The sequence below is a fragment of the Coniophora puteana genome (assembly GCF_000271625.1).
Source record: "Coniophora puteana RWD-64-598 SS2 unplaced genomic scaffold CONPUscaffold_4, whole genome shotgun sequence".
Classification (NCBI taxonomy): Eukaryota; Fungi; Basidiomycota; class Agaricomycetes; order Boletales; family Coniophoraceae; genus Coniophora; species Coniophora puteana.
The window spans coordinates 140603-158341 of NW_006913056.1; the positions used below are offsets into that span (position 1 = coordinate 140603).

At 51.8% G+C, this 17739-nt stretch overlaps 8 protein-coding genes across 8 annotated transcripts; 6 read left to right on the forward strand and 2 right to left on the reverse strand.

Annotated features, from left to right (window-relative positions):
- Positions 1–331: 331 nt before the first annotated feature.
- Positions 332–958, reverse strand: CONPUDRAFT_71364 (uncharacterized protein; the record flags this gene model as incomplete). Its single annotated transcript, XM_007768226.1, has 4 exons — positions 332–350; positions 376–440; positions 516–824; positions 884–958. The coding sequence occupies 4 exons, from the start codon at positions 956–958 to the stop codon at positions 332–334; spliced, it is 468 nt and encodes a 155-aa protein (XP_007766416.1).
- A 1000-nt stretch (positions 959–1958) lies between these two features.
- Positions 1959–2593, forward strand: CONPUDRAFT_71365 (uncharacterized protein; the record flags this gene model as incomplete). Its single annotated transcript, XM_007768227.1, has 5 exons — positions 1959–2015; positions 2087–2314; positions 2348–2395; positions 2472–2527; positions 2578–2593. The coding sequence occupies 5 exons, from the start codon at positions 1959–1961 to the stop codon at positions 2591–2593; spliced, it is 405 nt and encodes a 134-aa protein (XP_007766417.1).
- Positions 2594–3155: 562 nt separating this feature from the next.
- On the reverse strand, positions 3156–4864 carry CONPUDRAFT_120698 (acetolactate synthase). The gene is made up of 4 exons (XM_007768429.1): positions 4574–4864; positions 4235–4430; positions 3492–3987; positions 3156–3426 (listed from the first exon to the last, which is right to left on the reverse strand). The coding sequence occupies exons 1-4, from the start codon at positions 4849–4851 to the stop codon at positions 3320–3322; spliced, it is 1077 nt and encodes a 358-aa protein (XP_007766619.1). The 5' UTR covers positions 4852–4864; the 3' UTR covers positions 3156–3319.
- A 506-nt stretch (positions 4865–5370) lies between these two features.
- On the forward strand, positions 5371–7611 carry CONPUDRAFT_100901 (uncharacterized protein). The gene is made up of 6 exons (XM_007768430.1): positions 5371–5432; positions 5490–5768; positions 5838–6193; positions 6261–6512; positions 6563–6614; positions 6672–7611. The coding sequence occupies exons 1-6, from the start codon at positions 5403–5405 to the stop codon at positions 7362–7364; spliced, it is 1662 nt and encodes a 553-aa protein (XP_007766620.1). The 5' UTR covers positions 5371–5402; the 3' UTR covers positions 7365–7611.
- Positions 7612–8628: 1017 nt separating this feature from the next.
- CONPUDRAFT_163726 (uncharacterized protein) lies at positions 8629–10015 on the forward strand (the record flags this gene model as incomplete). Its single annotated transcript, XM_007768431.1, has 7 exons — positions 8629–8698; positions 8762–8880; positions 8942–9103; positions 9162–9237; positions 9293–9433; positions 9489–9715; positions 9775–10015. The coding sequence occupies 7 exons, from the start codon at positions 8629–8631 to the stop codon at positions 10012–10014; spliced, it is 1035 nt and encodes a 344-aa protein (XP_007766621.1).
- A 1155-nt stretch (positions 10016–11170) lies between these two features.
- On the forward strand, positions 11171–12632 carry CONPUDRAFT_163727 (uncharacterized protein; the record flags this gene model as incomplete). Its single annotated transcript, XM_007768432.1, has 7 exons — positions 11171–11240; positions 11310–11428; positions 11495–11656; positions 11727–11802; positions 11856–11987; positions 12048–12277; positions 12339–12632. The coding sequence occupies 7 exons, from the start codon at positions 11171–11173 to the stop codon at positions 12576–12578; spliced, it is 1029 nt and encodes a 342-aa protein (XP_007766622.1). The 3' UTR covers positions 12579–12632.
- A 527-nt stretch (positions 12633–13159) lies between these two features.
- CONPUDRAFT_151675 (uncharacterized protein) lies at positions 13160–15139 on the forward strand (the record flags this gene model as incomplete). Its single annotated transcript, XM_007768433.1, has 8 exons — positions 13160–13186; positions 13245–13526; positions 13601–13811; positions 13866–14007; positions 14075–14257; positions 14316–14381; positions 14431–14482; positions 14543–15139. The coding sequence occupies 8 exons, from the start codon at positions 13160–13162 to the stop codon at positions 15137–15139; spliced, it is 1560 nt and encodes a 519-aa protein (XP_007766623.1).
- A 1254-nt stretch (positions 15140–16393) lies between these two features.
- On the forward strand, positions 16394–17131 carry CONPUDRAFT_163728 (uncharacterized protein; the record flags this gene model as incomplete). The annotated part of the gene is made up of 4 exons (XM_007768434.1): positions 16394–16468; positions 16533–16832; positions 16908–16972; positions 17028–17131. 4 exons carry the CDS (start codon positions 16394–16396, stop codon positions 17038–17040), a joined length of 453 nt encoding a protein of 150 aa, XP_007766624.1. The 3' UTR covers positions 17041–17131.
- Between the last annotated feature and the right edge of the window lie 608 nt (positions 17132–17739).

A 17739-nucleotide genomic window follows, 5' to 3' on the forward strand; every position in this document is an offset into this window, starting at 1 on the left:
TTCATGAGCGAAAGCATATCAACGTAAATGAAAGCGGCAAGGCACTGGCTGGCAGTACACGTTCCCCTTCATCCGGAAAGTGATTTCTGGATATCTTAATTCAGTTGATTTTCTTGCTCGCTCATGATGTCCTAGCTGAGTAGCACAAGCCTCTTTTTATCTTGTGGTGTGTGTGTGAGGTGTCATGCACTCTGTATTATTCAAGAACAGTTTCCATTGAGATATGCACATTCGTACTACACCGCCACTACGCATTTTTACATTCTGAGTCGATGCTTATAAAATCATCGCGATCATACTCTACGATGTCAGCCTGGGCACGACTCTGTCGTCAATACGGGACAGGAGCACTGAACCAAGGAAGTAAGTACTTACGGCATCTGAACCACGCTGATCTCTCCGTTGGAATATTCAGACCCATCATGGTCTTTAGTGACGATCTATTCAAGGAAAGACAACAGGTTGAGCCACCTCGGTATATCTCTTGAGAACGTTGTCAGATTGAAGCAACGTACAATTGTGTTGAGCGTATTCTTATCGCCCACAGGCACCGGATACTCGCTGAAATCGTTCTTGTCCACCGAGTTCGGGAGCCATGTAGTCCCGTTGTCCTTGGAGTGCTGGAACTCAAGGATGACCTGCGTCGGCTCGTTCAGCACGGGGGGAGTCCATGCGTGCACCTTGGCTTTCGTCTTTGGGTCCTCAAGCCAGAGTTGCGAGGGTTTGTGCTGCTCCTCGGGGTAGAACGTGACGGTTTCGATGATCGACCCGTCAGACTTGATCGTGTAGCTGATCACACGCATTTGCCAGTTTGAGGACATGGACTGTAGAGTGAGATGGTGATAAGTGGTCGACACGTATGAGGCTATGGGAGGACACGTACGACAGTCCCGAAGACGGTCGCGAAGTTGTTTGTGCGGACATCGACAGCGACGGTGGGGATTTTGAAGGCGACCATGGTGAACAGAGTGGAGGGTCAGCAAGCAGGGGTTCGTGGTCGAGTATACTCGTAAAGCAAAAAGGAGAGCGGCAACAAAGACCAGATATAGCTCCAACCTCTAAGTAATTGCCGGCGTTCTGAGAACCCCGGAGGAGAGATGGCACCAAATATGCTGGTACCTTCTAGCTTCATGCGAATCCGATTGATGGTAGCTGGATTTTGAAACCTATTCAGTCACCAGATCCGAGTAACGCCCCACTGTCACGTCAATTCGAGAGCGGGGAAGTTCATGGATGTAAAGGCCCGAACAGCCCTTTGTATTGAATTCGCGCCTTGTTGACAGTTGAACGTTGAAAGCAGGAACGGATGGTGTACTTTGAACGTTCTCGCCCGTTGGGCTTTGCTCATCTATTGGCACACAGCAGTGATAGGACGCGGAACGGCCGTACACCCGTGACATAAGGCAAGGTTGGGTGCTGGCAAGGTCGGAGTTGGACAACTGCAGAGACGAAATACAAGAAGGAAACGTTCCGTGACAGGGGCTGTTGGTCCTGGGCAAAAGGTGATTCCAAGGTGATTCCCACGAATGGAACTCTCCCTCCTTCACATCACATCACCTGCGCGGAGTGCAACTCGAACAACGTTCTTGACGCCCCTCCGTGTACAAACAACGTGGTGAGATTGAGCACCGGAGCTACAGCATCGAGATGCAGTGTGCTGCGCTACTCGTTTCCGAGTGGCATCTACTCTTGTGGTGTAGAGATTGTTCCTTAGACGAACAACTCAATGGCGGCTTCCCTTCATATTTGATGTTAAGCGGAGCAACCGTATCTTCACACTTGAAGCTTCAAGATGACCTGTATTTTTACAGTCTGACTTAGCCTAAACTAGTGTGGATGCAGTGACCACTGCCCCATCGTGCGCAAGTGCAAATAGAGCAAGTGTCTGCCCTTGAATTCTCCTTCGAGTACTACTCACAGCTCGAGAGATTGTACTAGTACCGTATTTGTACTCAGTCATGTCTGCAACCATCAGCTTCAGAAAGTCGAACCAGATAACCATCTTCGGCACTGGAGTAAGCTCATACGCGCCCCTTCTCTCTGCCCTCATCCGCTTATGAAAACCATCACTCGCCATACACTGTAGGTGGTCTCGCCAAACCACCAGGTCCAAGTGACGGGCGGGATCCTGGACGGATCCACCAAGAAATCCTTCACTCTCAAAGGCTCAAAAACTGCGTCCCTCATTGCGGACGACAACACACTCGCCGTTAACCACACCTCGTCGGCAGGCGGTGCTATCGCGCTCAAGTTCATGTACTCCGAGGACGGCGGGAAGACGTGGAAGCCCAGCACTTTCGGCACGCATGTTCACGTAAGCTTAGAGCTCGTTGGACCACCTCAATAGTTCCGCGCTGAAGCAGTTCGCCGCCATCGCGACATCGTCACTCAAATTGTCAGTATCGCCCTTTTGACTGGAAAGACATGTCCACCCCGGTTGACCCTTTGTTGGCTTTTCCTTGTCTCGACAGATCCCTGATTCGGGAGACAAGAACCATCACGCGAGCATCACAATTGTGCAGATGCCGTATGTGCTTCTTCTTTACCACTCATCATGTTCCCTGACTTCGGACACAGACTGACGATGTACTAATCACACTATTTCTTCTTCTCTCTCAACTTGTACAACCTGCACTTGAGTGAAGCGGCAGATTGTGGACGATGAGTACAGTTTAAGCAAGATGAAAAGTCTCCAGAACACAGGCTATTCACACTTGTACTACGGAAGTTTTCTCCTCTATGCTGTATATTATGTAAAGGATCCCATTACGATGCCAATGATAATTATGAGTAGGTGTAATGAAAGAGCTGAAGTTAAGCCATCATATTTATGTAATTACGTGTCCCAGTATTCCAGGATCTGCAATGAGGGCTGCCGCATCATACTTATCCGTTTTGTTGGACAAAACGGAATGACCCACAGCCGCGGGCAGCGTCTCCTGGGCGCGACCTCCTCAAGCAACATATAGTTGATGCTAGGTACGGCGACGCAAATCTTGCTAAGGTTCGGCTAGGCGCAGATGATCTCGAGGAAGTGCGCCGCATACGCGACAGGATTTATTGCGAAAATCAAGGAAACAGAGGGTGGGTCGAGGGCATTTTCTCCAGACGTTCGTCAATTTTCTGAGCAGGGAAACAAGCTTTGTTTATGTTCTGGTACGTCTCTTGTACTGGCGAAAAGCTGACTCGCGACCGGACTCTTCGCACAGCCCAGAGCGAATAAGTCTATAGCCCATATGTCATTGATATGTAGATAACGTAGATTGGTTTTATGCGTAAAAATAGACGAGAGGAAAGTGAAAACAAATGTTAAATGTTTTTAACCGGGAGGAAGCAGGCTCGCGTCGACCGGCCCAGTCTCCTCGATCGGCGCATCCGCCTCGTCGCCCGAGCGAGCAATGGGCGTGCGCGGCATCGCCATCAGGCCTATTAATGCACGCGTTAGTCACTTTCCCTCGAATTTTTGGAAAGAAAGGAGGCAAAAAACGCACCAGTTCTGGCAGACTCCAAAATCCCAAATGGCTTGAGCAGGCTGAGGAACGCGACAACGCGGTTCGTCTTCGCAGTCAGCTCCACGATCACGCTGTTCTCCGACACATCCACGATCTTAGCACCGAACTGCCCCGCAAGTACAGAGATGGAGTGCAAGTGCTGGTGTTTCCGCCGCAGCGCCTCGGATGGGGTGAGCGGCGCGGGCGTCTCCCCCGCTGCGTGGTGGTGGGTGGAAGGCCGCACGGGGTCAGCAGAGTGCTCGAACTTCTGCGCGAGCGCCATCTCTTTCTCGAGCTTCACGTCACCGGCCACCGCTGTAGAACCAGAGCTGGAGGAAGAAGAGGCGGAGAAGGCGCCGCGGCGCGGCTCGTGCGAGGGGCCGCCGACGAACTGGTCCTCGAGGTACTCGGGCCCGAGGATGGAGACCTTGACGAGGAGAAGCTCACGCGTGATCACGCGGGTATCAGTATAGTCGAGGACGGCCCAGACAGGGACCTACAAATGCGGGGGAAGGATGCGATTAGTATTGTGGATTGTGGATAGACGAGATAGGGGCTTTCGGACAATCGGACGGTCTTCGGCGTTACGATCCGACAGAGTCAATGAAACCAAGAGAGCAAAACACGAGAAAAAAAGTGGTAGAAGTTCATACGACAGGGCATCGAAGGCAACAGACGCGTAAAAAAAAGCGGGATAAAAGGCAGAAATACATGGAGGTGGAAGACGAGGAATGAAGACTTACCAGGTCCTCTAGCTGGCGACGCGCCTGCTCAACGACGCCATCCTGGCCCGAGATGACAATTGACATACGCGACAGGTCGCGGATCTCCGTCCGACATACGACGAGAGAGTCGATGTTGAAGCCTCTCCCAGCGAGAATGCCAGAGACGCGCGAGAGCACACCAGGCTCGTTTTGCACGAGACAGTTGAGGATGTGCCTAGTCACCACCAGCGTTCACAAGTTTTAATATGGCAGATGAGTGGATGGAGGAGTTACATTCAATAGCGTTTGGTGATAGAGTCCAAGCAAGTCAGCAACTTCGGACCAAAAGCATTGAAGAGGGTGCAAGCGAAGACGCACTTTTTGAAAGGCTGCAGGCTCGGTGGCGGCGTGTTATACAGAATGTTTGTCACCGCTTCCTCGGCCGTCCGTGAGCGCGGGATATCCATAGCCGGGAGCGGGGGAGGTGCCGTGCGCTGAGCGCGCTTGTAGTCGAGGGCGGAGGTGGAGTCGTCGATTGGGCGCGGTGGCCTGGGCGGCTCGTTGATGTTGGGGGGAGCGTTCCGTAGAGCATTGGTGTTGGAGATGAAGCGCGTGGCTAACCCGGGGCGGGCGAGCTTTGCACGGAGGGCGTACATTCGAGCAGACCGGGGTGGACGAGGATTTGACAGAGAGAAACGCGAGTGACTCGGTCGGGCGCGTGAATATTCGCTTGCCTTTCTGGGAGGCGCTCGCGTGGCTTGCAAGCGCCTAAACAACGCTCACGTTGACAACCCGACATCGTAACCGGCACCTTCCTTTCAGGCCCCTCATGCAATTGCCCTCATGCTTCAACTAGTTCACAGTGTAGTCAATGTAGCATCTACGTCTCTCTAAGAACCACAAGACACGGCGACCTCTCACCGTCTTCCACTGGTGACAGTCGAGTCATCTGATGGCATCACCCTTTCCTTCGTCCAGCCCACCGAGAGCGCATGATTTAGCGGTACCGTCCCCCCTTACAAATAATGCTGACGAAAGTAACTCGCTGGTGACTCGATCCGCACTTGATTGGCCAGTGTTCCTGCTGAAGTTGACAAGTTGGCATGCTCGCATCCTGAACGTTGAGCTGTATATAGAGCCGCCGTTGAACGTTGACACGCGGAAGGACGCAACAACGCTATTCGTCGGACAGGGCCTCACAGCGAACATGTCTTCATCCACGCTTCCCGTCCTCATCGTGAGCTCCACTATCTATACTTTCTTATCCTAAACATCGCCGTGCTGACGTCCAAAGTCTGGTGCAGGTCCCACAGGCCTATTCGCCGCTCTCATCCTCCTCCGGAACGGTATCTCCGTACGCGTCGTCGATAAGCTCCCCCGTCAGCATCCTGGCTCGCGTGGACCTGGCCTACAACCTCGTACATACGAGCTCTTCCACCAAGCCGGGCTGCATGAGATCCACCGAGAAAGCCGTTTTCTCGCCCCAATGCGGATGTACAAACCCGGGACGTTGGAGACGGAGCGTGATATTGTCATGGTGCAACCGCGCACTTCTACGCCGCATTTCCCTTACGTAAGTAACCGTTTGTCCTTTTATTGCACTAGGTCTGATGATGATGATGATGATGTGTGTATTCGTCAGGCCGACGCACTTTTGCTGGGTCAGCACCGCAGCGAACGTATTATGATGGAGCACATCGCGGAATACGGCGTGCACGTTGAGTACAACACCGGACTCGGTTCCTTCGAACAGGACAAGGATGGCGTCACTGTTCACCTCGCGAAGAAAGATGGCGATCAAGAGGTCTCAGAAACCATTCGCGCGCAGTATCTCATCGGAGCCGACGGTGCGCGGAGTGTTGTACGCAAACAGCTAGGATGCACTTTTCTGGGCGACACGCGTTCAGATGTGCGGATGATCACGGGAGACATACGGCTTGCCGGCGAGGGCCTAGACAGGGAGTACTGGCACAGTTTTGGAGATGCCTCTGTGAGCAGGTGAGGTTACATCCGCATTCTTTATCCGTTCGTGCGTAAATCCTCAACCTCGATGGTCCCACTGTAGAGTGCTCCTCCGCCCGGAACATACAATCGGTGATAACGAAGACGGGTACCAGCTCATAATACGTGGGGAAGGCGTCGACTTCGCTAAGGTCATTGCTGGCGGACAACAGGCGGTGTACGATCTTATCCAGGAGCATGTTCCAACGAAGGTGGAGTTCAGGGAGCTCATCTGGTTCGGCGAGTTCATGCCCAACATCCGGATGGCGGACAAGTTTGGCGAGGGGAGGGTGTTCATCGCTGGGGATGCTGCGCAGTAAGTCTTCATGCCATCGTCTGAAGAACTCGTTTTGATGATCTGCATAGTTGCCATAGCCCAACCGGCGGTCAAGGCCTCAACTCAAGCGTCCAAGACGCGGTGCGTCCTCCCGTTTTCTGAATCATCCTTCCGTACGCTAAGCCCCCGGGCACACAGTTCAACCTTGCCTGGAAACTCGCCCTCGTCTTCAAACGCCTCTCCCCTCCGACCCTCCTCTATACCTATAACACCGAACGAATCCCCATCATAGCCGAGATGCTCAACATCACCACCGCCATCCTCAACCTCTCCGCGGTCAACAACGACCGGGGGTTTCAACGCCCAGACAGCCTGCGCATGCTCGGCGTCAACTACCGCTCCTCTTCCATCGTGTACGACGAGCTCTCGCCGCCCGAGAGTCGCGCGCCTGTACCCGCATACGGGGACGCGATCGAGGGTGATGCACCGCTGATTGCCGGTGATCGGGCGCCAGACGCACCCGGGATGCGCGATGTGCATGACCAAGGGACGGAGTGGCGGATGTTTGATATCTTCAAGCCGACCAGGCACACGGTGCTTGTGTTTGCGCCGTGGGTTGAAGAGGCCCGGCCGGTGCTTGCTGCTCTCGCGGAGAAGGAGCCGTGGAAGGATGCTGTGCGTCCTGTCGTCGTTATTCCCGCCTCGGCGACCGTGTCTGCGAAGCTCGATGGCGTACTCATGCTCCGCGATGCTGAGGGGTATGCGTACTCCGGTTTCCGCGTGGTGGATGGAGAGACGCGGGTCGTGGTTGTGCGTCCGGATGGCTATGTTGGTGCAGTTGTCAGGGGCGTTGAAGGAATGGAGAGGTATTTCAAGGATATCTTCCTTTGAGACGATCATCGCATGCACTTTTGACTCGTATAACATCCATCATCTACCACTACTCAGCTGCCTTTTCATCCTATCTCAGTCGCATCGATATCACACATCAGGTCTAACTTATTGCGCATAGTATGTAGTCACGTATACCTCTGTACTCATGTTATTGTAGACACCATGAACCATGATCTCCACTCAACGTCATAACCCGTTTATTTCGCACAAACAATGTCATCGCATCCTCAAACCTACTCTCGACCCTTCTATAGGTATTCAAACGCTATGGGGGGTGCCACCCGCAAAATTGTTCGGATACGTCAGAAAGGCACAGTGCATGAGAGATGTGCATGAGGTGTTCAGTGCTCCCGCGGCCGTCTTCCGACAATCGTGGACCTCACCCAAAGGTTAAAAAAAGTTTGCTATATAAGGGATCTTCGTATTCCCTGCTTTAGTTGTGGCGGAGCGCCGTCTGTTGATGATCGATGATTATCGCCTGCATGACAGCACCAAAAATACGGATGTTCTTCTGGAAGGGACTCGTTTGTTACGTTGTTCATAACACTAAAGTTGGAGAGCAGCGGCCACTTAGTCAAGATACTTCACCCGTGCTCTCAAACATTAAGTGTGATGTTTTGAGTAGCATAACTCGAAATTCTGTTGCTGTCGCTTTTCAGATCTTGTCAAACCACATACGCAGATAAGCAAAAGCTCGATCACTGTTCGATCACTGTAAGTCAAAACCGGATAATTAGTGCCGAGCGGGATCGTCGCTGCAACAAAATCGATCCGGGAAACGCCGTCCTTGCTCAAATGTCTTTCAACTCTCTCAAGTACTCCGCGCGTACGTTATCCTCTGGCCAGGAAAGGCGGCTCAGTTTCCCGTAACCTTGAATTTTCGTCGGTTCCAGTCTAACTCTGCCTTGGACAGCGGCGAAATGTTCAGCCTCACGTCAGTGTAGTCTCCAAAGTTGATGTAAGCGGATGGCGCCACTGGTCTAGATGCAAGGCATGGTCTGGAATCTCGCGCGGTAGTATGTCCCACTGCTGTTTGTGTCATTATAAGCTTGCTAACTGTCAAGATTTTATGTATTCCCTTCGCGGGAACGGTAATCCCCGGACTACCTTCGCGTCCTTGGGTGCGGATGTTACGAAGTACTCGACGAATAAGTATAGAGAGCTTACGTACGGATGTTGGTGCTGCCTGCTTGAATCGCGCTGGATGATGCATATAAGTATCGCGCCAAGTTGTCGGCGTTGGTGCCAAACGAGCGCCAGAATGAAACCCAATGGACCATCTCTCGACACTCTTGCGATCGTGTCACTAGTGCTGGAGGGGATAATTTACGGTATGTCATTATCTCTCAACTCGATGTCATTTCGCACGCAGCTCACGTTACTCCGCACTCTAGGAGCTTCGCTCATTTTGTTCACCGTAATCATCAGGGTGCTGCTACGGAGAGATGGTCCGAAACGCGCCTTCGTCTGCAAGCTGACTACTGCGATTGCCCTATTCGTCCTAAGCACCATTGTAAGTATCAGCTACATTTGTGTCAAATGTGGACCGCTGATTATCTATCATATACTTCTAGCACATGGCGATAAACGTGGTGCGCGTCGTGGAGGGGTTCGTCTTGTACCAAGGTGCATATCCTGGGGGACCCACTGCGTTCTTCGCGGACGTCATGCAGTGGAGTTTTATCTTCAAGACCCTACTTTACCTTTTGCAAACACTAATTGGAGACGGTGTTGTGGTGCGTAACCGGCTCTCTCTAGGATCAGCTCCTGGTTCTGAGCATCTTCGGCTTGCAGATTTTCAGATGTTTTGTCGCATGGCAGTCCTGGAAAGTAGTCGCTTTTCTGATCGCGCTCTGGTTCGCGGTGGCTGGTGCGTTCCGACGTTATATCAGATGCGTCTATCAGACCAAGCTGACACATATAAGCGTCAGGCGGAGTTAGCGTCTATCACACCATCTGTGCTGATGGAGACAACTACAACCAAGTCGCCCAGTCCCCGCGAGGCAACAGTGTGTGGGCACTTACCTACCTTGTTTCGACCCTCGTAGCAAACTCGGCTGGCACATGTAAGTATCCTTTCTTCTAGGACATGATTATGCGCTCACAATGGACCCCGTTTAGTTTTACTGATCTATCGCCTCTGGAGCATCGGACGCGAGGTCACCCTCTCAGCACACCAAGCTGCCCTCCGACATGGTGACGCGACCCCCGTGTATACCCGCAGCTTAGTGACGGCGCCGCTAGTGCGTATCTTCGCAGACGCCGGGCTGCTTTATTCGGTCACATTGGTCGGGGTGCTCTTGACCTACACGATGCAGAACAGGGGAGTTTACGTTCTGCTTGACATGGTGCGTTGCGTCAGTATAAATGGCCGAGAGTTTGATGGAAGAACTGAGAACGCCTCTAGATCGTTCCGATCATTTCAATCACGTTCTACATGGTCATTCTACGGGTCGATCTGCACAGCACATGCGACTGTCCAGGTGAAATGACCCAGTCAGGCACTGAGATGCCGACACTCGAGCCTTCGCGGGATCCTAGGAGCTGTGATGAGTCTAGTATAGGACACGTTTCGTTCGATCAGCCGCCAGAGCCAATGAAGAGCTTACAGCGAGTGCAGACCATAGACAACACCTTAATAGTATGATGGTGATGAATAAATGGTGTTTCCCAGTGAAAGGTGGGTTCTGATGAAGGATAACAAGAGCGTACCGGAGTAATCTCTTTGACTGAGTCTCAGCCCTATCAGATTCCAAGGCCATACGCAGCTATAGGTTCGAAAACTACCGAGGTCTGAGAAAAGCGGCGGCTAGCGGCGGAGTGGCGGCGGTCGTCGTTCTGAGACACCGAGCGACAGTGTCTAGCGAGGAGCGTCCTGACGTTCGCTCCCACTCTGAATACATTAGCCTACGACCCGATCTATGCAGCTACAAGCTCAAACGCTTAGGTGGTCTACCCCTCCAGGATCCACGTATGAGTACAAGTTTCCGGCATTATCAGCCTCTCATGTGGTTCCTGCTGCCAGCGAGTATGTCATTACCAGTCTCAAAAGTGTGTGACCTTACTTTGCCTCATCCAAGGACCAATACACTCATGTCCATGGCTTGACACTACGCACAACAAGTGCCTTTGTATATGCAGACGCAGACAAAGTGGAAAAAAAACTGCCGCTGGGACAAACGCACGAATGGGGGAGTGGCGGGATTCGGACCAAATTATTTAACCTTTTGAATAACATAAAGCCGGGCGGACCGCCCAGCCACCAAAGTCAACAAACGCCGCCCTCGTCAATTGTCCCTTGGGTCTCGGCGTCATCGTTCCCGCGCGGATGCTATCCCGTGATCAGACGGAAAATATTTGGTGGCTTTGTCGCTGCGTTCTTGGTTTACTCGGGTCAAGTCGGACCCTGCCTTGCATGACTGCATAATATTCAGTCTCGCATCAGCGCAGTACTGTTGTTGTGAAGGTTTGTTGTCATTGACCTTGAATATATGTCTCGTACCTTACGTGCTTGCGGTACTTGAGTCATTGAAGCTCCACGCATACCGGCATCGTATTTTAGTTCGTCTTCCTCGCGGGAATTCCTTGGGCCATCTTCGTAACGCTCCGGGCGGATACTGCGGGACGCTGGCCGAATAAGTATATATACACCGAAATCGATAGAGAGCGCGAGGGTCTTTTGAATGAGCGGAATTCAGCTAGTGCGAGTAGCGTGTGTAAAGCGTGATGCCGCTCGCATAGCGCGAGGTGATGCATATATATTGAGGGAAGCCCGACAACCGCGACTGCACGTACTGTGTGCCATGGGCCCCAATGGGATACCTCTCGACACCGCCGCGATCGTCTCGACCACGTTGGAGGGTGTCCTCTACGGTGCGTTTTCCCCTTCCCTTTGTCGTTGGCGTTTCATGGCGATGGAGGCTGATGCTGGCTTTTTTGAAGGCGTTTCGCTTTTTTTGTTCGCGGTAACCCTTTGGGTGCTCCTCTGGCGAGACAATACAGTGCGAGGACTTGTAGTCAAGGTCTCCGTCGCAATCGCTCTTTTCCTCCTCAGTACAGCTGTACGTACATTATAACCTTAGTATTCATCCGCCGGTGGGTACTGACCGTCAGATGCAACCATTTAGCACATGACACTCAGCGTGGTGCGCGTGATAGAAGGCCTCGTGATATACCGCGATACGTATCCCGGCGGGCCGGCTGCGTTCTTCGCAGACGTCTCGCAGTGGACTTTCGCGTTCAAAAGTCTGCTGTGGACCTTGCAAACACTCATTGGAGATGGTGTTGTGGTGTGTCTCCAGCCGTTCTCCCTAGCACTGATGTCTGACGTTGACGGAACCCGTGATCGCATGCGGATAGATCTTCAGGTGCTATGTTGCCTGGGATTCGTGGAAGGCGGTTGCCTTGCCAATCGTGATGTGGTTCGGCTTAGCAGGTACGATAGAAATCTCTATCGGCACTGAGCCACACCTAGCTAACGAGCTAAAGTGGTGGGCGGGATGGGCACCTACATTACTTCCTATGCCGATGAGAACAAACACAACATCTTTGCGCAGGAAAACGGTGTGTTGGCAACAACGTTTCTAGTTTTGAGCCTCATGACAAACCTGTCCAGCACATGTCAGTATTCTTTGCTTATCACAATGAACCAGACTTGGGCTCATAGACATATTCGTGCAGCGTTACTCATCTATCGCCTGTGGAGTATAGCACGCGAAGTTGCACGTTCGACTCGTCAACACGAGGCTCTTGAGCACGCTAGCACATCTCATCTGTACACCTACAACTCCGTGATGGCACCACTCGTGCGGATCTTCGCAGACTCCGGACTGCTATACTCTGCCACGCTAATAAGTCAGCTGGTTACCTTCGTGGCAAATAATAGGGGAAACTATATTATTCTGGACATGGTGCGTCCGATCTGAGAACATTTGGAGATGCAGAACGGGAAGAGCTCATACGCACCACCAGATAATGCCCATAATCTCAATAACGTTCTTCATGGTCATTATACGCGTTGAGATGTGTTCGAGAGACATACGACTGGCTTTTATGAGTGCGTCGGGCACGGAGATGCCTACGTTCGTGCGTCCTCGGGATGGTAGAAGCTACGAGGAGTATATGGTGGAACACGTTTCATTGGATCAGCCGCCGTATCCGATGAAGAGTGCACAGCGAGTGCGGACCATAGATAGCGTTGTAAGAATATGAATACTGCGCATATAAACAATCTCCTACTAATGGAAATCAACACCTTGACGACGCAAGCCTAGAGCTAAGAAAATATACCAAAATTATGCAGCCTTTGTTGAGGGCATCTGATATCCATATGCCTATGGGTCAATGTTGTCTGAGTGCAAGTCCGGCGTCGAACGTCGAACGTTGAACGTTGAACGGTGAGGCCAAAAGTAAGCTCAGCAGCGCTGGACGCTTGTCTCGGAGATTGATCTCGCTACTTCCCACCGAGTACCGTGCCGGATTCTATAAACCCTTCCCGTTCGTCACGGCGACCTTCGGGACGCCTTTTCAGGAAAGCCCCTGTTGCACTTTTTGACTTTTGACCACCAACTCGATCGACCTCACGTCTTGCGAATTCCGAGAAAGATGCTCGGGACGGGTGCCGTTGAGACTCGTCACTTCAACTTGATGCATTTCGGTGGACAACGAGATGCGCTTGGCCATGCATTAGGAGTATAAAAGCTGGGAGGTCTCGAGCGGTAAGACCTACCATCTCCTTGAACTCGCTTTCGAAACTCGAGCTCAATACACTCAACACCAGATCTACTTCCAATATGTCTACTCAACCCTCCGTTCTCGTTGTAAGACTCACCTGCTCTCAATTTCTTCTCATCCCAAACTGACCAATGCTGCCACTAGGTCGGCTCCGGCCCTTCCGGCCTCGTCGCCGCCCTCACACTCCTGCAGAACAACATCCCGATCCGCATCATCGACAAGAACCCCTCCCCGCACCCCGGATCACGTGGCTCGGGCGTCATGCCACGTACGCAGGACCTGCTGCACCAGCTCGGCGCGACGGTCCTGGTGCAGGCTCTCGAGCCGATGGTGAGTATCCGGACGTACAAGCCCGGTGGCGGGCTTGAGGTTGAGCGGGACTATTCTATGTTCGTATCTAAGGAAGGGACGCCGCATTTTCCTTACGTGAGTACTTATCTACTTGTATCTTGCTAAGGGTGGTAGATGCTGATGGTTCTTGCACCATGGTCGGACTGTAGATGAACCCGAAGATGATAGGTCAGAGCGGGATCGAGGCGTACTTGCGTAGTCATCTTGCGAAATATTCGTGTCATGTAGAATTTGGGACGGAGCTTCGCTCGCTCGAGCAAAATGAAGATGGCGTCGTCGCGCATATCGCGAAGAACGGCGATCAAGAGACGCTGGAGACGATCAACTTGCAGTACCTCATTGGCGCGGACGGCGCCAAAGGTGTGCTCCTTTCTCGCACTACTGACTTCAACATTCATTCTTACTTGTTTACAGGCGTTTTGCGCAAGCAGCTGGGCCTTCCACTCGTGGGCAACACCCAGGAAGACCTGCGTACCGTCTTGGGCGACGTCTGCCTCACCGCTGAGGGCGTTGACCGCCAACACATGCATCGATTTGGCGATCCCAAGGGAGCTATGTAAGTTCTCCTTTTGAAAACGCCCTCTCCTCCTTGTAGGTACTTACTTGACTTCACTCTTTGCTAGGGCTGTGCTCCGCCCATGCCGCGAAGTCGGCCACCAGAACGGTGGTTGGCAGGTTTTGGTCGCTGACCCCACGAAAGACATGGCTATGCTCGCAAGCGATGAAAACGAACTAGTCAACCACATCAAAGCCGTCTTCCCTACGGAGGTCAGTTTCAGGAAGTTGATTACAGTTGGCGAGTGGAGGTATATATCTTATTGGTCTATGGGGACGCATCTGTGTGCTGATGGAGCTACACTTCAGACCAAACATCCGAATGACCAATACTTTTGCTGTGGGACGGGTGTTCATCTGCGGTGATGCTGCACAGTGAGTTAACACTACATCTCCAGCGACGCTCATACTAACCCTTCCCCAGCGTGCATAGTCCAGCAGGCGGCCAAGGCCTCAATTCCGGCGTCCAAGACGCTGTAAGCTTCCTCTCATTTCCTCTCCTCTCCGCGGCCTATCTCAATTATATCCTCGCATAGATCAACATTGCCTGGAAACTTGCCCTCGTCATCAAGTGTCTCTCGCCTCCCTCCCTCCTTGACACCTACAGCACCGAACGAGTCCCCATCATCGCCGAAATGCTCAACCTCACTACCGAGATCTTCCATCGCAATGTCCTTAGCTCAAACAACCAGTACGAGCGGCCCGAGAAGCTCCGCATGCACGGTGTTAACTACCGTTCGAGCTCCATCGTTCTGGAGGAAAGGAACTCTGGATTACCGCAGGCTCCTGCGTATGGCGATATGGTCGAGGGCGATGACAAGGTGCTGGTTGCTGGCGATCGGGCGCCGGACGCTCCGGCACTGGTCGATGGGAAAGGAAAGAAGCACAGGTTCTTCGACCTGTTCAAGATGACGCACCATACGGCTCTGATATTCGCGCCTTCCGTGGACTCTGCGAAGCCGTTCTCGGATGCGCTTGCTACGTGTGTGGGTGGGACTGTCAAGCCAGTTGTTGTGCTTCCTCAGGCCGCTTCTATTTCGTCCATCGACGAGTTTAACGCGCTCATCGTTTCTGATGGGGAGGGTTACGCGTACTTAGGCTATCAGGTTAAGAGGACGAGACCTACGCGGTAGTTGTGCGTCCAGATGGGTTCATCGGGGCTATCACGGCTAGTGTTGAGGGTGTGCAGTCATATCTCTCGAAGGTGCTTCTGTGAGGGCTTTTTTGGGGTTCAGCAGGATCTTCTATGATGCAGGATAGCGATAAATATACTGGGCTCTATAGAGAATCGTTTAGGTAGATACACGTGAACCGCATGAACACCGTCCCTCTCCTTCACCGCAGGTGACCTTCTTGCGCGTCTAATATACGGGCGTCTAGGCGCGTCAACACAGTCACAAACCTATCCAAACGCGGTTGGAACGCCCCTGTGGGAAGCTGTGCGTCCTTGTCACCGTTATCAACTCCCATTCTCCTACGCACGATGCATCTGCTTGGACACAGATGAGAAAATACCAAAAAAAAGTCTAGGTTTGACTCTTCTCTCCGATAATAATCAAAGGTCTGATGGCGTTCCGTTTGGTAGACGCTACAGTCAGAACCGTGCTGTAGCTCGCACTCTCATATCAGAATAAGAGATGGCCGTTAGGGAGGGAATGGGGATAGAGGAAGAAGCGGAGGCCGTGCTTAGACCGCTTCCAAAGAAGGTGATCTGGCTGTCTCTCTGAAGCTGATATTGGCAAAAATGGCTGGATTCCACCCGATGTAGACGTGTAAGTCGTGGTAGGGTCTCTGTTCTCAGTAAATTTACTTGAAAGAGGTCTGAGTGAAGATGCTTATTCTCTTTTGGATTCGCACATTTTTGTAGCCTTTGGCAGTTGGCTCTTTCTAGAATATAACGATTCGGGTCGCCCAATCACAGATCATCAGAGACGGAGGCATGGCTGAATGTAATGTTCCACAAAGGAGCGTTTGGGACAATAATGGAAGCGGGTAGCGCAGCACATTACATCACAAGGGCATCTTCTCAAGCTTCCAGGGATCCCCACGTTGCTTGAACGGGCAATGGCGTCAAGAACGTTGTCTGTTCGGGGTTGCATATAGCGGAGTTGAAGTGATATGAAAGAGGGGAAGCTGCACTCGTGTCTTCGGGAATGGAATACTGAAGGCTGAATTAGTTTCATGATCAGGCTCGCATCTATCAGATTCGTACGAAGATAGAAGGTACCAGCAAGCTTGGTGCATTCAATCCTCCGGGACTTCACAAGTTGAGCGCCGCCAATTGGTCACAGGTTGAAGGTATATCTAGCCTTTGTTGCCGCTCCATCTTAAGCTCAACGACTTTACTAGTTCTCGAACCATTGCTTGCTCGCCCTTGTCTTTCCACCATGGTCGCTTTCCTCATCCCCACCGTTGCTGTCGATACCCGCCCAATTAACGACGTGACCGTCGGCGGGTCTGTTGTCTGTGTCTTCTCATACCTCATTCATTTTGTCGTCGCTCACTCGTACCGTTTCAACGACCTAGTCTATGTCCTCACAATGGAAAATGCGCGTGATTGGCTACACAATCAGGGCAGACGGCTCCATCATCGAAACCATCATCTTCTTTCCCGAGGAGCAGTACAAGGACTCAAAACTCTGGCTTAACGATCCCAAGACGGGGGAAAAGGTGTACGAGTGGAAACCCCCCGTGAAGGCCGAGCCCACTCAGGTTATCCTCGAGTTTCAGCACTCCAAGGACAACGGGACTACGTGGCTCCCGAACAATGTGGACGAAAACGATTTCAAACAGAACACAACCGCCGATGATACAATTGATACGCTTGTACGTTGATTTGATATGATTCCGTTCTTAAGAACCAGACTGAACCGGCTCGACCTGTTTCATTTTCTTGAACAGATCGTTACTAAACACAGTGAAGGGTCTGATTATTCCAACGGCCAAATCAACGTTGGTCAGAAGCAGTGAGCGTTACCTTCCTAAACTCGATCCTTATCTATCGTATTGACGAAAAAAAAGGATTTACGTTTAGGTTGACATCGTAGACTATGATGATGATAGTTGTATGAATACCTGTTCAGAATGTAAGAATACATGATTGTGGCGTAGTACTGCAAACGAGCATTTCATAAAGTGACTCTGCTTTTGAAAAACATGTCGCATAAAAAGGGCAATTGGATAGCATTGTGTTATCTATACGGGCTGGAAGACACCCTAAAAAGCAAGTACATGGGTAAATTTCGAGACTCTCCCTGACAATGTATTTTTATTCAAAATTATAAGATCATGTACCGCCTTCGCTATCATTCCGCGCAGTAACACCTTGAAGAGCTGCACACCTTTGGGATCGTCGATGGGCAACAATAATCTGGAATGCTGGCTGTTCTTAATGAAGCAGGAAGGAAGGCAAGTATGGGTCAGTCGCAACCTACCCTTGACGTATTGTAGACGAATTACGAAAGCCTCTCACCGAGTACTGAGCGCTGTAGGCTTGGCCGCGGACATATCTCGCGTGTATGCGGCGTTCCTGGTGGGAATACCAGCATGCTGTAGTGCTGAACTCAATCTCGTCGGGTTGACTGGATGAATGATGAGAATGGATCGTCCGCAGCGAGCTGATGCAGATCGAATGGAAGCAATGTGAGAAATGCGAGCAGCACGTAAGAACCCATCAACAGAAGTTTCAACGAGCAGCTGACTGACGAGCGCGGATCTACCAACTTCAGTCGCA